General features: G+C 41.3%; 1 protein-coding gene across 1 annotated transcript in view; it reads left to right on the top strand.

The window, feature by feature from the left end:
- The window catches only part of LOC137654784 (uncharacterized), a 69,778-nt gene extending 57,273 nt beyond the window's left edge, over positions 1-12,505 (top strand). Inside the window, exons 6-7 of the mRNA XM_068388735.1 lie at positions 7,643-7,815; positions 12,020-12,505. Coding sequence (XP_068244836.1) covers positions 7,643-7,815; positions 12,020-12,117 — 271 coding nt within the window. The 3' untranslated portion in view covers positions 12,118-12,505. The remainder of the gene's footprint in view (positions 1-7,642; positions 7,816-12,019) is intronic.
- Positions 12,506-14,702: the final 2,197 nt, after the last annotated feature.

Below are 14,702 nucleotides of genomic sequence, written 5' to 3'. Positions count from 1 at the left end.
CATGGCGATTCGTTTTGTCTCCTAGTCGAACTTAACTTGTACTCCTCGATGAAGTCAACTTTATCCTTCGAGATTCCAAACTTTTTGCTCGCTGCTAAGGCAAGAAAATCATGAGATGTAGGTTGCTGGTTCTCGAGGATGAAGCGTAGACAGTCGACTTCTGGACCACTTGAGATAGCACTGGATTCGGCAGAGGAAACAGCTTCAGTTTCAACTCTAGGTAGAGGGAACCAATTGCTTTTAGGCCACTTGGGGGCTACTATTGCTGCTATCCCTCTGAAGGATCTTAGCTTGTCGAGGACTCTTAGCAGGAGATTGGTTGGTGGAAACAGATAAATGCGATTCCACCTGTTCCAATCGAGGGACATGGCATCCATCGCTTCTGCTTGAGGGTCCATGTAAGGGGCTACGTAACGAGATGCTCTCTTGTTGTCGTTCGTTGCGAAGAGGTCGATCTGCAGTTCTTGGACTTTTTCCGAGATGAAGGAGAATGAGTCTGCGTCTAGGGACCATTCTGTCTCCATGGGCTTTTGCCTGGATAGAGCGTCCACTGTCACATTGCGGTACCCTTGTAAGTGAACTGCCGATAGGTGCCATCCCTTCCTCCTTGCCAGGTAGAAGATGGCTAACATCACATGGTTGATGTGGGGTGATCTCGAGCCTTGTCGATTTAGACACTTTACTATCACCTCGTTGTCCAGGACCAATCTGATGTGGATTGATCTGCGAGGGGATAGTCTCTTCAACATCAGGAATACTGCCATAGCTTCCAAAATGTTATGAAATGTTTTGAACTGGTGCGAGTAATTCCCTTGCACTTTCTTGTCGTGAGAATGACCTCCCCATCCTTCCAAGGAGGCATCCGTGTGTATCACCACTGATGGTTGCAGGGGAATTGTCCATGCTAGGCTCTTGTCTGTTGGCCACGGGTTTAATTGCATGCACAACAAGGCCGGGGTCAACCTTAGTTGATCTCTAAGAGTGTTTGATGCGTATTTCCTCCACACTCCTGACGCATCTTTCAAGCGTGCCTTTAGCACAGGGTCTGTCACTGCCACAAACTGGAGAGAGCCCAATACTCTTTCCTTTTGGCGTCTTGAAATCCTCTTGTGACGGATTAGTCTCCTGACAGATCCCGCTATTTCTCTCCTCTTCTTGGATGGAATGGAGAGGTGGTGTGACTTTAAGTTCCATTGGATTCCTAGCCACTGGAACTGTTGAGCTGGAGTGAGACGAGACTTCTTGCGATTGATCTTGAAGCCCTTGTGTTCCAAAAACTGGATCACTTTGTTGGCTGCTTGCAGACAAGTAGTCTTGGATGCTGCCCATACCAACCAGTCGTCTAGATGTGATACCACTTGAACACCTTCGGTGGGTAGCTGTTGGACGATTGTGTCTGCTAGCTTCGTGAATATCCTTGGGGCTGTGTTCAGTCCGAAGGGCATTGCTCTGAAGACAAACTACTTCTTCTGTAGTTTGTATCCTAGGTAGGAGGGGAAAAGGAGACTCATCGGGAGATGGCAGTAAGCATCTGCTAGGTCTATTGAGACCGTGTACGCCCCTTTTGGCAGAAGGGTCCTCATGTGTTGCAAAGTAAGCATCCGGAACTTGTTGTTCTCGATGAACTTGTTGAGTGGAGATAAGTCTAAAATAACTCTGAGTTTGTCTGAGTCTTTCTTGGGAACACAAAACAGCCTTCCCTGGAACTTGATGGACTTTGCTTTCTTTATCACCTTCTTGTTCAAGAGTTCTGAGGTATATTCTTCCATCAAGGGGGTGGAGTGTTGGAAGAATTCTGGAAAACGGGGTAGAGTTCTGCTCCATTTCCACCCGAGTCCATTCGTGATTAGGCTGTTGGCCCAGGGATCGAAGGTCCAGCAATCCCGAAAGTGATGTAGTCTGCCCCCTACCTGGAACCCCTCATTGCTTGGGAGGTCCTGCGGATTTATTTCCGCGAACACGTCCTCCTCGACCCTGAGAGAAGTTACCTCCTGGAGAACTTCTCTTAGGACCTTTTCCTTTCCGAATGGGGCGAAAGAAAGTTGACTGCCACTCAAAGGTAGGGTTAAATACTGGTGACTGGGATACCAGTTGTTGAGGGACCATCTAGAAGGTGGTCTGAGGCATCGTGGTCATAGTCATGGCGGGGAGTTGTGCAGGTCTTCGTGGTCTCTTCGCCCTTTTGTTCTTGGGCTGGGGACCTCCTTCAGAAGAAGATTTTCTTTTTGAGGACATGCCCCACTTTTGGAGAAGGTTCCTGTTCTCTGTGGTTGCTCTCGCAATGACCTAAGGTCTTTACCCCAGATACTCAAAGTAATCAGCTTCCAGTTCGTGTCTGATGGTTGCTAAAGCCAAGACGAACTCTCTACAAGCTCTCCTCGCTCTGAGGAAAGCGTATAGGTCTTTCACAAGGGTGCCTATGTGAGATTTAGCCAGGAAGAGGAACATTTCTGGGGCATTATGTTGATCTGCACTCATTTCCAGACAGTTCTGATGAGAGAGGGAAGCCGCAAGTCTCTCCTTCGACTCCTGTTCCTTCCTCAGAAGATGGTCTGGCAACTTCGGAAGGTTCTCATTGAACTGTTGTCCTGCGATCTCTGGGTCTAACTTAGAGACAGAGAAGGTTAAGTGGACATCCTTCCACTTCTCCTCGCAGGTAGGCAGTGCTAGAGAGAATGGCTTGCATTCCTCTAGGGTTGGGCAAGGTTTTCCCTCATCGATGGCCTTGATGGCAAAGTCTAGTGCTTTCTCCGTAAAGGGGAAAGAGATGAAGGAAGGGGCAAGAAAGGTGGGGAGTTTCTTGCAAGCTCAGTGCTGAGACTTTGGAGTTGGTATACCCGGCTTCCTTCAAGGCCTTCAGGAGGATGGCTTGTGCCTTCTCGTGTTCAAATACGATGACCTCTTAGGGGACCGTTTCTTCTCGGGTCGCATTTTCGTCCCGCAGTCTCACATAGCACTCTGGATAGGCCGAAAGGTTAGGCCAGAACTCAAGGTCTTCAATCTGCCTGGCTCCCAACTTCTCAGAAACAAACAGTTTCCCATTCATTATAGGCATATGCTCCGCATCCCTCGAGGGATTAGTTTTGGAGCAATGACGGAGATCAGACACTCTCTAAGAGGCTTCTTAGAGGTACCCTTGGTGGATCCGAGGCATTCCATCTTCTCCTGCAACAGCTTTTGCTGCTGCCTAATCGATTCCCGCATCGTCTCTTGTTCCCGTTGGAACGACTTCATCATTCGTTGAAGAGATGTCAGAATCTCTTCACTTACGTTAACCTCGGCAACAGGTTGTGGAGTTGGGGCCAAGGACGTTGATGGCAGAGGTTGGTATGCCGTCACGGCAAACTGAGGGTCGTCGGTTGCCGTTGACAACGATCCTTCTTTCTCCACTCGGGGAGGGTCCATGTTCTCTTCAGGGCCACCTTGTAGTAGGTCCTGTTCGGTGTTGGTGGACACTTCTGACATCCTCTCTTGGTGGATGTCCATGCCTTCTAGGGCCTTATTGATGTCCGAGTCAATCTTCAGTTGAACGAAGGGGGACCGGAGCTGTTCCTGGGGTGCCACCGCACTCGGTAGAGCCTTGGGGAACAGTAGGCACCTCAGGGAGTCATTGGGCAAGAATCCTCTTACCCATTTGCAAAGGGTGTCCCTCGCTGTATCCCTAGTCTCTAGGGTAACTAGGGGGCTTCGCCGAAGCCGTTGGCCAGCAGGGTTGAGCAAGTGGGGCAACCCTTCGGGTCCCAAAGCTTTAGGACTCTGTGACGAGGCAGCACGGGGCATGAGTCCTGCACAACGTGTGGCCACAGAAGTCTTTCCCCTTGTGGTTGCAGAACAACGCTCCGCACTTCTCTATGGGGTCATTCTGTAAAGGAAAATACCAAATGAGTATTTTTGTTTTTTATATCAGTGATGTAAAAGCATAGAGTTTATGGTAACAATAGTAATCACTATTGTTTATGGTAGCTTAGGATAGTAGGCTTCAAAGGAAATAGAAAAGACACATATCTGTATTTCCTCTCCAGGCCATTGCTGAGACCTCAGTCAGTATTAATATTCAGTTTCCCTGATAGGGAGGATACAAGGTAGAGAAGCTCTAGGAACTAGAGTTAGAGTTAGTAAATAGCTTATACTAACATTATCCACTTGTAGTATAATATTAATACCGTTCAGGTATTTTAAGTCCCTGATGATCAAGGGAAACCATCTGAGTGTTAAGGGAGTACTCAGCCTCAACAGAATACCATGGTCTCAACAATCGTCTGTGATAGGAAACAGAGTATGTTAGAAAACATCTGTACTACTGTATAGTTGTGTACAGTAGTTTGCCGGCAGACACTGCCAGTGTTGGGTTAGTACCTGACGGCACTAACTGAAAGAGAGAGAAAGATTAAGGAAGGAGAATTTTCTACTGTTATGAATGAACATAACAGCTGGAAGTGTAGGAGGACTATTTGACTGCCTACTGTCTCCTTACCAGAATGAAAGTTCCAATGGAAGGGGAAAGAATCTATCAGATTCTGGCTCCCACCGATCCACATACTGTAAGGTCTGTCGCCGGCAATGAATGTGGATGGCAGCTCAAGAGAGAGCTGAGGACTTACCAAAGTATTTTAGGTTTTCCACCGGAAGCTGTCTCAATCTTTCCCCAATTTTATTAACTTCCTGTGAAGGAAGGGAGTTAGGGGGAAGGTAACAGAGACGGCTGAACTAACTGGCGCCAGCAGGGTACCAGCCGGTAACGCAGTCATCCTAGCAAGCCGGGATGATTGTCAGAATACCGGTGAAAGAATCTTGTGACGGCATGACATCACTAAAGGACAGAGGGGGAAGGGGTTGAGGGTCTTACAGTTCATTGATATTAGAGGTGGCAGCAGGTATGCCGCCTTCCTCAAACAATGAGCTGGGGAAGCATGGCTTCCTGTGCTTACGTCATTGTCGTCGGCAAGACAAGGGCACCCTGAGTATGTCACTATCTGAATCAAAGCCGGGGGCAGTAAGAACATCATTCTACTCGACGGCGATGAAGAGAGACAGTGGCTGTCTCCCATGATGGCGGCGACACTCGGGGAGGGAGGAAGGGTTTAGCCTCTTCTCTCAGAGAGAGAAAAAAATATCGAAACTTGTCTATAGATTCTAGAGAATGTAACATCTCATTCGAATCGAGAAGAAACGATAAGTTTGAGGCTAAACAGGAGGAATTACTTTACTAACGTATATATGAGCAAAAGTAGCCTTGCTCTGGTAGGAGCCCCGTCCAAGGTAATCTGTACCACCGGGTCTTCCGCCCCATACGATAAGTAAAGTCAAATAATAGAAAAAGGAATAATTTTCATGTACAGTATGCAATATCACATCTTGTATAACTTGCCTAACTAGCTAATATAATAGCTTTAAAACCGGGAAGTGTCGCCCTACTAACTAAATAAAATGCGAAAATGTAATGGGCGACAGCTGTCGTAAAATGGCTGCCTCCGGTCTCGGCAATGCTCACTCAAACACACTTAAATTATTGAAATTTAACTGTGGAAAGGGAGACTAAAATTACACACAGGAAAGAATTAATACTCAACTTGCCTGACAACGAAGATGCTGGGGATTGCATGCTGGAAATTCCAAAATACTATTCAAAAACACCGGGCTAACAGGGAGCAACAACATTCTTAGCAGGCTACTAGAATAGGAATGGCGTCATGGTAGTAGTTGGGAAGGAGGTCCACCGGGTACCTATAACGGCACCCCTTTCTTTTGCCACTCTTTCCCTTACATCGAAGCGTTAAATCTATTCGGGGTGAAGATTGCCATGTGTCTTATCTAGAATACGTCCCCTGATATTATCCTTTACTGGATACTCGCGCCAGGAGTTAGAATCCTGGAGACCTTCGGTTTAATTCCCCAGGAGTATCACTACCAAATATCCCTTTGAAGGCTACCTATTGGAACCTTTCCATCAGGACGACATGGCCTGAGCCCAAAAAATATATTAGATATTGATTGAATGAAATGAAGATGTTGAAGATTCTGACAACTACTTTTGATGATTAGTTTCCAATATTGTACAGTACTTGGAATACATCATTGGTTGAAAAATTGGACAATCACAAAACGAAATGTCAGATTTTAGTGTTGTTCTGCATTGCTTGTTTTCTGGGATTAGGTAGTGAATTATTCATCAAATCCTACTCCAATTGAAAATTTGAATCAGTTGGTATATATTTTGTAGTGTAATGAGTCTTGTATGTTCTAAAGCATTTTTCTCATGATGTTCAGTGTTACAGGTATATATATTTTTTATTGAACAGTACATGTTTGTCTATTCTTCATGCATAATCTAAGGAGGGAGAAATTCTGATGTGGGAGAGAGTGTCAATAATATTTGAATCAGTTGGTATATATTTTGTAGTGTAATGAGTCTTGTATGTTCTAAAGCATTTTTCTCATGATGTTCAGTGTTACAGGTATATATATTTTTTATTGAACAGTACATGTTTGTCTATTCTTCATGCATAATCTAAGGAGGGAGAAATTCTGATGTGGGAGAGAGTGTCAATAATATTTCTGAACATAAAATTCAATTTGCTCTTCTCCTTCGACTAAAACTTTTCCCGCTATGCTGGGTCGCTATTTCTAGAGAGCCGTTTCCAAGTTCTTCTATCTCCAATGTCCTCCATTGTGAGATCTTTCCCCTCAATTTGCTTCAACTTGGAATAATGGTGGATGATTACATATTACTTATAAAAATTTCTCTTATAGTAGGTATTGTAGAGAGTAGTCACCAGCATTCTTTAACCACAGTGCTAAAATAACATTATATTGTCAATGCTGAAGCTTGTATGATGAGGAATGTAAGAAATATCCATCAATATTAATTGAATTTAATAGGCTAGTTCTAGTCCTGTTAAGCCATGCAAATGTAAAAATAAATTTTCAAATTAGTCTTTGGAAAGGTACCAGTATTTATTGTTTTCAGTGAAATAGCTGTTTTGAGGTATCTTTAATACCCAAGTGTAACAAAATTATTATGAATGAAATCATTTAAAGTGTGTGTGTATGACAGCTGGGTCCTTATTGGGTGACAACTTTTAAATGTATTGACTAGATTCTGAATTGAAAATACAGTATTATGTAACATATGTTTGGGGCATACCAGAGATTTATGCAGAGGCAAATATAAAAACCCACTTTGATCAGAATTATGATGACAGGCTCTATTCTTTTAGAGAAGACAAGTTCTTTGTAATATAAAGTGAACAAACTAAATTGATATAAAAAATGGGGTGGCAAACATACTCTTGGAAAATGCCTGAAGTTTCTCAAAAAATTATCAAAAATATGCAAAAAAAATTGTAAATAGCAGTTTTTTGCAAGGACGTACCAGTACGTCCATGGGGGTAAAGGGATGAGTTTTGTGAAACGTACCAGTACGTCCTTTGGGGGTAAAAGGGTTAATACTGTACCAGGAAGTAGTAAGTTATTTGAAGCAACAATTTACGTTTAACTTTAAGAAAGGGAAATCTTTAATTGATCATGTGCTGTAATCTAATGAGATGACTTATTTTACCTCAAGCTCATTATTTCATCATGTATGACAAACATTAATTATCAATGACTCTCAAGCCTACTAATTCAGTTCTGTTTCTTTCAGTATGGCAGATAAAGTTGCTCCCTATTCAGAAGTGGTGCCTATCATTAATGCAGCAACAAAAGTTTGTCCAGTTAAATTGCACATAATACCAGAAGAGGAAAAAATACCTCATGTTACAATCATGAAATGCTTAGGAGAAGAAAAGTATATGGGTATGATTTATGATTTCATAGGTAAGTTGTCTTTATTTTTATTCAAATAGGATATATATAAAATTAACATTTTATCTTGTATATTTCCTTGTAATTATTTTGTATTTAATATAAGATTTTTAAGATTGCAAAAGTATAAATTAGGTAAAATGATTAGCTTCCATTAGAAAACGATTATTATTTTCTTTTACTAGGAAGTACCAAATTGTTGAATAGTATAGAACTAAAAATGGATATAACACTCTTGGCTTGATTTGTATTTTGGCAATCATATGAATTCAAATGTCTGCATTGGTAACATAATTTGTGGTTCATTTGTCATGGGGGGAAAAGGGAAGGTAAGCTACCCAAGTTACATTCCATCTGGAGAAACAGGTAGTTGAAGAGCTTGTACTTGATCAAAGTCAAGTATGCATGAAACCTGTACAGTATATAGACAGTTCTTGAAAAAGTGGCATGTTTAAATATTCAATTGCATATTCAAGATTTTGGAAGTTTGTAAAGCTCTTGGATTTTTATTTGCTTAATTTCATACATAAGCTTGTTAAGAGCTTAAGATACTCTCTGAAACTGCAGGTTGGTTTAGCTATTGCTGCTTTTTAGCAAGTGATGTGTATAATGCACCCAACTCCAATTTTGTATGATAGAGAGGTATGATTCTTTGAAAACCAGAGAAGGGTATTTAAAATGGTACTGAGGCAGCAGTTGAATGGGAACTGCTGTTTAGCTTATGAAATTAGATTTCTAGGACATTGAACCTTATGGGCCTTTTATTTTGAATATCTATCTATTTACCAAGGCGCTTCGCCCAATTTTGGGGGGGTAGCCGATATCAACAAATTAACAAGAGGGGGACCTTTCCTCTCTCCGCTCCTCCCAGCCTGACGAGGGATTCAGCCGTGTTTGGCTGGCTGGTATTGAATATAGAGGATTAAATTTTTTTAGAATGGGATAGAATGCCTGTATGACCAGATCTTTTTTATCCTGTAATAGGATATTTACCCTGCAATGGCCAAAGCATCTGGAAAGTATCAAGACAATCACAATCTATATGCAGGTAGTAGATTGGTCAATTCACTAGCTACCTGTTGAGATACTACTGCTGGAGAGTTATTGAGTCCTTTGACTGGCCAGATAGTACTGCATTGGATCCTTCTCTGGTTATGGCTAATTTTTCCTATGTCTATGCATACACTGAATAGTCTGGCCTATTCTTGGTGTAGTTGCCACCGAGAGGAAAACAGGATCAGTCACTCGTCTAGATATCCAAGTAAATGGATTTCAGGGGTATGAGCTCAAGCTGATACCAATGAACAATCCAAGTGGAAACTTGCAGGGAATGGTCAGTCCAAAGCACAGTACCTTGAAGTGGAGCTCTTTCCCATCAAAGATGACTCGGAGATACTTTCTGTAAGCTCTTTGGATAAGGATCTGAAAGTAAGCATCCTGCAGATTCACAGAAAACTTATTGCAGCCCACACTGTGCTGTCTCCATCTTAGAGAGTCTGCCACACAAACTTGTTTATGGGGGAAAGATCAATGATTGGTCTCCAGCCCCCTGTTGACTTTAACACTAGGAGCAACTGGCTGTACAACCTGCAGCACGTCTTTTCCAGCATCTCTACTTTTGTCTCTTTCTCCAGCATTCTACTTTTGCTCGCAGGCGAAGGCTTTATTAGGCATCCACTCCACTCATGGCAGCCTTAAGAGCTGCTGCTGTGGCATACAGCATAGCATCCTCTGACTCCACTGTTACCCATACATCTCCACGAGTGTCCTGCACAGGGATGAAAGGAAGGAGCATAGTAGATGCATCCGAGAGATGTAGACAGGAAGGTCCTAGTTCTTGAAAGTGCCAAAGACTTCTTTTCTAGTGCCAACTAAAGGAGTGTGTGTTGGGATTCTAGGAGGGAAGCTTAAGGTCGCCGTGGCTTTAAGTGTGCCCGTTCTGATGAAACGTGATTCTTGGCTGGTTTTCCATCATTCTATAGTGTAGCCCACTTCCCATGGCAGGAAGAGGTCAGAGCCTTGACGTACAGAGGAATTCCAAAGGGCTAAGGCCTCCCTCTGGCCAGTCTTCTGTGATGCCTTGCAACCACAGCTTCCTGCATTTCAGAACTCGGTTGGCCAAGTGGTTAGCGGGCTGATGACAAGGGAAGAAACTACCTTGGCTCCAGACAGTACGAGATCACTTAAGTTCTTATTCTCAGGTGAAGTCACTTTCTGAGAAGCAGCATAGTACAGGTAGTGCACTTGCCATAGAACAATGGTTCAACCAGGAGGTTGCACGCAGGTTTGCCATTGCTGTTTTTCCTGCACTTAGTCTTTCCAGTGAGGTTCCTGATGTCATTTTTATTGTAGCATTTGTTGGTATTGGTGAAAGGCCGGAGGGGCAACAGTGTAGGGCCTGGAAGATCAGAGGAAACTTATGCTTCAAAGAACTTCTCTGTCGAAGGTGTACATTATGATAGCTATAATGTGTGAAGGTCCTCGTCCCTACAAGGAATAGTCATCAGCACTAGGGATGGTAGAATCAATACATAAGGAAAGGTGGGGCCCTTCTGCTTCAATGGGGGAAGGTGAAAGTGTCTGGCTCCGCAGAGAGGGGGTATCTACGGAAGGGAAATAGTAAATACAGTAAACACAAACTACTGTACCTTGGTAAGGCTGAACACAAACCTTGCTGGACTATTTCAGCCCTAATCTTGAAGGTGTATGTGAAAAGTAATCTTCATCATTGATTGTCTCTTGTCACCAACTTGGACACAATCAGTCAGTCGTCACCAACTAGGGCACAATTTTTTATCCCCTGAAGGGCCATATTGTCCTACAGGCAGTTTGGTTATAGTATCTGCAATGGTTATTATCCCCTTTATTATATAAACCAATCATGTGTGTTATAAGAAAAATTGACATACTGAATCTTATCAGCTGTAGTAAACTACCTAATGTAGAAGATGGCAGAGGTAAATTACACCCATATCCAGTCATCTGTTGTTATATGTATGTGGGAATTACTATTGGCATAAGACATCATGAGTCTTCAGATCGGTTGTTTGTGGCATATTAGGAGAAACAATCTAAACAACTGTTGTTTTACTTTGCTGCTTTAGTTTTGCTGTAGTTGAGCAATTCACCACTGTTGTTGTTATTCACTTTGGTGGCTATTTTTCATTTCTCTGCAGCACCAAGTCCAATGTAATGTACCATTATAACACACTGACAATTGTAGCCATTGGACTTAAGTTAGCAGGACATTTAGCAGTTCTAGACCAATGACCAGGATGTTCCTAGCTGCAATTCTGTACCAATGACCAGGATGTCCATAACTGTTGCATATCCCGTCATCCCTCAGGCCACATGTTAAGATTGCTGTGCATAGCAATGACATTAAGAAGCTAGCTTTGCAGGTTGGATCATTGTCACTTTTCTTCTTTTTCCATTTTTTTTTTTTGGTAGGGAGTGGGCATAATTGATACTTCAGTTCATGCTATACCATCAACAGGTGGTAAAAATACTTTGCAATATGGTAGGGATTTCCAAGCCGAGTGATTTCTGTACTATTGTACCTCTGGCACACAAGCTTCCTCTGCAATGTACTCTAGCTTTTCACAAGTCTTCAGATGCACATCCATCCAGCTGTTTGCTCATAGTAACTCCCCAGCAGTGTAGCGAATTTCATAGCATAAGCCCATTATGAAAGAGTCTAATTTCAAAACTTCATTCAGATTTGTCTTGGAAGGAAGGGTTTTAAGGTGTGTGTTGTGCACTGCAATACACTTGGGGCTTCAAGACTTAAGCACAACCACCTGTGGATTGTGTGTGTCTCCTGAGAAAGTTTGGAGACAAGTTTACTACAGTGGTGTAAGTAGTCATCTCAACTTAAGAAAACAATAATCCATTTGTTCTTGTGATATTTATATATGGGCCAAAACGTACAACTTGCTCTCTAATTGCCTTAATAAATGCCATAGCTACTAGTCTCACATGAAATTAAAACGCAGACAATTCTTTCATTGATCAGTATAGATAGAAATGATTGAGGCAAGGTTACGAAAGAAAGTGCAAAGTTAAAAAACCTTACTGATGAGAGAGAGTAGAAGACAGTATCAAGATACATTCCTACAGACTTATGATTCATGAAGTGTTCTTATGTCTCCAGAATATTTATGCCAAAGAATACTTAAATACCTATTACCTATTAATATTTAACATTTTATTTCAGAGGAATACAGAGAACCTGGTTTAATGGGCTGCACAGCAGAAGCAAAGTCATCCTCTTCTGGAATGGCAGAGTCATCAAACATTGCTGCATTGAGTTAATCAAATATTGCTGTACAGAGTTTATGAACCAACTTGGTACTGAGAGTGGACCACTATCTGCACAAGAAGATAAAACATTGGTGTTAAGAAATTGTAAATTGTATATTGTTTAGTCAAATGATTCCAAAATTCATATACTGTAGTTGAACAACAAATGCGAGACGCTGATAACTTTAAATTATTTAAACATATATATTTTTAATAACAGTTGTATATGTAAGGTTATGATGATTTTATGGAAAATAGTTTATACAGAATTTCAGTATAAAAATATGTAATCCTGACTAGTCTGCTACCTTGCCTAAGGAGCCAAACTTCTTATATACTTGAAGTAAAAAGTTTTCCAAATACATATTATATGAAAGATAATAAAGTACTTTTAAGTTTCTTTGGATTTATTTTTATGACTAAGAGGAATACTTACGTAATTAAAAATTTTAATCTATATTGCTCAAAAAAAATATTGGCTTTATTAGAAATTTTTTATTATAAAAATGTTTACTATTAATACAAACCAGAGTCCTTTAAGAGAATACAAAAGTAAATTATAGCAAATAGATAAATTAGATAAAATGTGTTGAATAGAAATTGAAATTTCATCTACGAGACTATGCTGCTTAATAGCATCAACTCAAAGAATCCAATAAAATGTCAAACTTTTCTGACCAAAACATTACGAATTTGAAGATAATTAATATCTTTCCTAACTAATTTGACCTAACTACCAGCATACAAAGCTAAGTCCTCTTTACATAGGATAGATATCAGCGGTACTGGAGTAATCAATTGCAGTCGGGATTTTCTAGGGATAAGATCCTCGGGGCTGTAGAGAAAACTCTTGATTATCTCCAAATTTGTCATTAGTTTCAGCAAAAATACAAACCCTCATCCTTTACATAGGAGATTAATCCTAAAGTGGGCAGAAATCTCTATTCCAACTGGTTGGATACCAAAAGTCTATACGGTATATCAATGGGTATGCCTGGTTATAACACGCTCCCTTTCCTAAGGAGTGTGGGGAATGGCACTTCCATATTATGTAAATAGCACAGCTGCAGGCTAAGTGGGGCTACCCTGCAAGTGAATCTATTCCAGCTGGCAGAGGTCTCAATGCTGTGTTCCAATGCTTATGGTCCTGCAAGAGAACCCGAGGCAGCTATACCACTAGCTGTGTAGCTACATTACTACATGTCCTATCAAAAAACGAATTTTGAGCAAAGCGAAAAATCTATTTTTGGGTGATATGGCCATGTCGCCTGATGGAAGGTTCCTTTAGGCAGCTTTCTAAGGGATATTTGGCTACAGTGATACTCCCAGAGGTCTCCAGAATTCTAACTCCTGGCGCGAGTATCCTTAATATAACTCTTAAGGATATCGCATAATATCAGGGGACGTATTTCTTGATACGACACACACCAATCTTCCACCCTGAATAGAGTTTTCGCTTTGCGGGGGGAAGAGTGGCGAAATCGAAGGGGAGCTGTTATCAAGGTTACCCGGTGGATCCCCTCCCAGTACTGTACCACCCCGACCAACTATTCCTTGTTGCAATTAAGCATGGATAGCTGCAGATAGAGTAGTTTTGGGTGGGGACTTTGTTACATAGATGTATACTCCTTTTTAAGAAAGGAGGGAGGGTCCATCAGGACGACACGCATATCACCCAAAAATAGATTTTTCGCTTTGCTCCAAATACGTTTTTTGGGCTCAGCCATGTCGTCCTGATGGAAGTTTACCAGAGAATTACTTGAAAGTACTTCTGTATATCTGTGGGTTTGTATAAGTGCCTATACCTTGACTCAGTTCCTTATATGGTCTCCCAGACCAAATATATATATGACATTACCGTTATTTGTCATAACCACTAAGTTTGGAACTAACTTAGGGCTTCCTGCCCCCTGCAGGGAATATGTCGTAGGAACAAGGTGGAACTTTTTAGCAATTACCAGGTTGTTCTTACAGAGGTATACTGACAAGTATTTTTATTTTTAGGAAAGTAAAAGGCTCTGGAATATTTATTCGATTTCATGTAGGGCGAAGAAGACGCAAATACATTTCATGTATTTATTTGTATAGACAAAATTAAATACAACAACGAATGTATTATAAATAGAATCTTTTAACATTTCAATATCTTCAAGATATATATATATATTTGTAACCTGTAAGGGAAGAAATATACTGTATACTGTATATGGGTTAATTAATCACAGGTGCCACTCAGTATTGTGAAATTATTAGATTGATTTCACTTAGATGTTGGATATGTTTTAACACTGTGTACGAATGTTCACACGGCACTGGTGTTATTGGTTAGATTCTAAACCTATATAGAACAGTCCGAGATTCACTATAGTGATCTCCACTAACGGGTATTACACTAAAAGATGCTAATACCTGTTCACCCCGTATACTGTTAAGTCCCAAACAGTTCACTGTTCATCACAGCACTAGACGACAGGTTTTATAACACTACCTGCTGCCACCACAAAGTGTTTTATTTCATGCACTTGCTTCGCTTAATGTTTATAAAAGACTCTAGAGGATTTCCAACCAGTATATGAGCGGAGTCTATCAAAGTCCAT

Source organism: Palaemon carinicauda, chromosome 15 (assembly GCF_036898095.1).
Source record: "Palaemon carinicauda isolate YSFRI2023 chromosome 15, ASM3689809v2, whole genome shotgun sequence".
Lineage (NCBI taxonomy): Eukaryota > Metazoa > Arthropoda > Malacostraca > Decapoda > Palaemonidae > Palaemon > Palaemon carinicauda.
Note: the sequence above shows the minus strand (reverse complement) of the source record. Positions and strands in the feature narration are given on the sequence as shown.